At 46.0% G+C, this 1631-nt stretch overlaps 1 protein-coding gene across 2 annotated transcripts in view; it reads left to right on the top strand.

Moving 5' to 3' along the window:
• The first annotated feature begins 426 nt into the window (after nt 1–426).
• PAK2 (p21 protein (Cdc42/Rac)-activated kinase 2) overlaps nt 427–1631 on the top strand; it is a 19418-nt gene continuing 18213 nt past the window's right edge. For both annotated transcript variants that reach the window (XM_009996706.1, XM_009996708.1), the window contains exon 1: nt 427–613. In XM_009996706.1, coding sequence (XP_009995008.1) covers nt 427–613 — 187 coding nt within the window. The remainder of the gene's footprint in view (nt 614–1631) is intronic.

Genomic DNA, 1631 nt, shown 5'->3' with positions numbered 1-1631 from the left:
CAATAAGGAAACCATCTAAGGCTTCTAAAGGTGCTTGACTCTAGACTCTTTGGGCTAGAGCTACCCTTAAAATAAGTTGTACTTATGTCCTTTTCACTGACACAACCCCTTTGTGAACAGGTAGTGAACCAGATCTGGGGATTGGTCCACGTTATAGTTGACTGTTGTTTTGGTCTGTGTTAGTTTTATCACTGGAAAACCTTGTTACTTCATCCCACAAATTCTACTGCAGGCACAAATGGATGCAGCAATGAGGAAGGGATCCACTTCCTTTGGTGGAGCCACTGATGTCTGCCAGTGCAGTGCTTGCTGAGCTCCTTTCCCTCCTGGCCAACAGAAGAAATGCTACATTTATGTATTCTATGCTCTCTTCCTAAGTTAAAACAAATATTTCTATTTCAGTGCTTTCACTAGCTATCGAGAACCATGTCTGACAACGGAGAACTGGAAGACAAGCCACCAGCTCCTCCTGTCCGGATGAACAGTGTTATCTTCAGTTTAGGGGGCAAAGACCAGTTGTATGCCAACCACAGCTTGAAACCTCTGCCCTCTGTACCGGAAGAGAGAAAACCTAGGAATAAAATCATCTCCATATTCGTTGGCACTGAAAAAGGTAAGATGCCTCTCTTTTCCAGGGTTACTACTTTTATTCCTTTACTTTCCTTGTAGGTTTTGGTAGCTCTTTAAACATTTGAGTCCAGCCTGTCCAAGTGCAGGGGGATGGAAGACAGTGTTGAAAGTTGGGGAAGTGTGAGCAATGAGGTGAGATGTTCTTCCTGTTTGCATTGGGGTGTTTGAAGATGAGATGCTGAGTAACACAAAATTAAATAACTCACTGAGGAAAACCACCACCTATTGCTTCTCAGCCCAGTTTGAAGTAATGCATTTCCTAACAACCCTAATGAATGTGAGTCCTGAGTATCATGTTACTTACTATTTTCCTACACAAAATGCAGGTTTTTAGTTTAAACAGGGCATCCAGCTGTTTCTGAAGGTACTTCATGTTGATGAACACTTATGTGGTACTTTCAGGAGAAAAAACCCTGGTTCTCCAGGATGTCTGTATCCATGTACAACAAAACAGAGATAGAAATATTATGTTGCTGTAAAACTACTCAGGGACTTAGAAGGCTGACCTGACACTGCTGTCCATTTTATTGATCTCTACCAGTTAACACGTTTGTGATTGATATTAAGGTGCATGTGGGGAAGACCTTGCAGCTCTTAATAAGCCAACAATGTGCCCTCATGGCCAAGAAGGCCAGTGGCATCCTGGGGTGCATTAAGAGAGTGTCCAGCAGGTGGAGGGAGGTTCTACTCCTCAACTCTGGCATCTGGAGCACTGTGTGCAGTTCTGGGCTCCCCAGTTCCAGAAGGACAAGGAGCTACTGGAGAGAGTCCATCCCAGGGCACTGAGATGCTGAAGGGGCTGGAGCATCTGCCTGTGAGGAAAGGCTGGGAGAGCTGGGGCTGCTCAGCTGGAGAAAAGGAGGCTGAGGGGGGATCTGATCAGTGCTGATCAATATCTGCAGGGGGTGGCAGGAGGATGGGCCAGACTCTGCTCAGGGGTGTCCAGGGACAGGACAAGGGGCAATGGGCACAAACTGGAGCTCAGGAGGGTCAAGTCAAAC

Source organism: Chaetura pelagica, unplaced genomic scaffold (assembly GCF_000747805.2).
Source record: "Chaetura pelagica isolate M959 unplaced genomic scaffold, ChaPel_1.0 scaffold264, whole genome shotgun sequence".
Taxonomy (NCBI): Eukaryota; Metazoa; Chordata; class Aves; order Apodiformes; family Apodidae; genus Chaetura; species Chaetura pelagica.
This window is presented reverse-complemented; position numbering and strand designations above follow the sequence as displayed.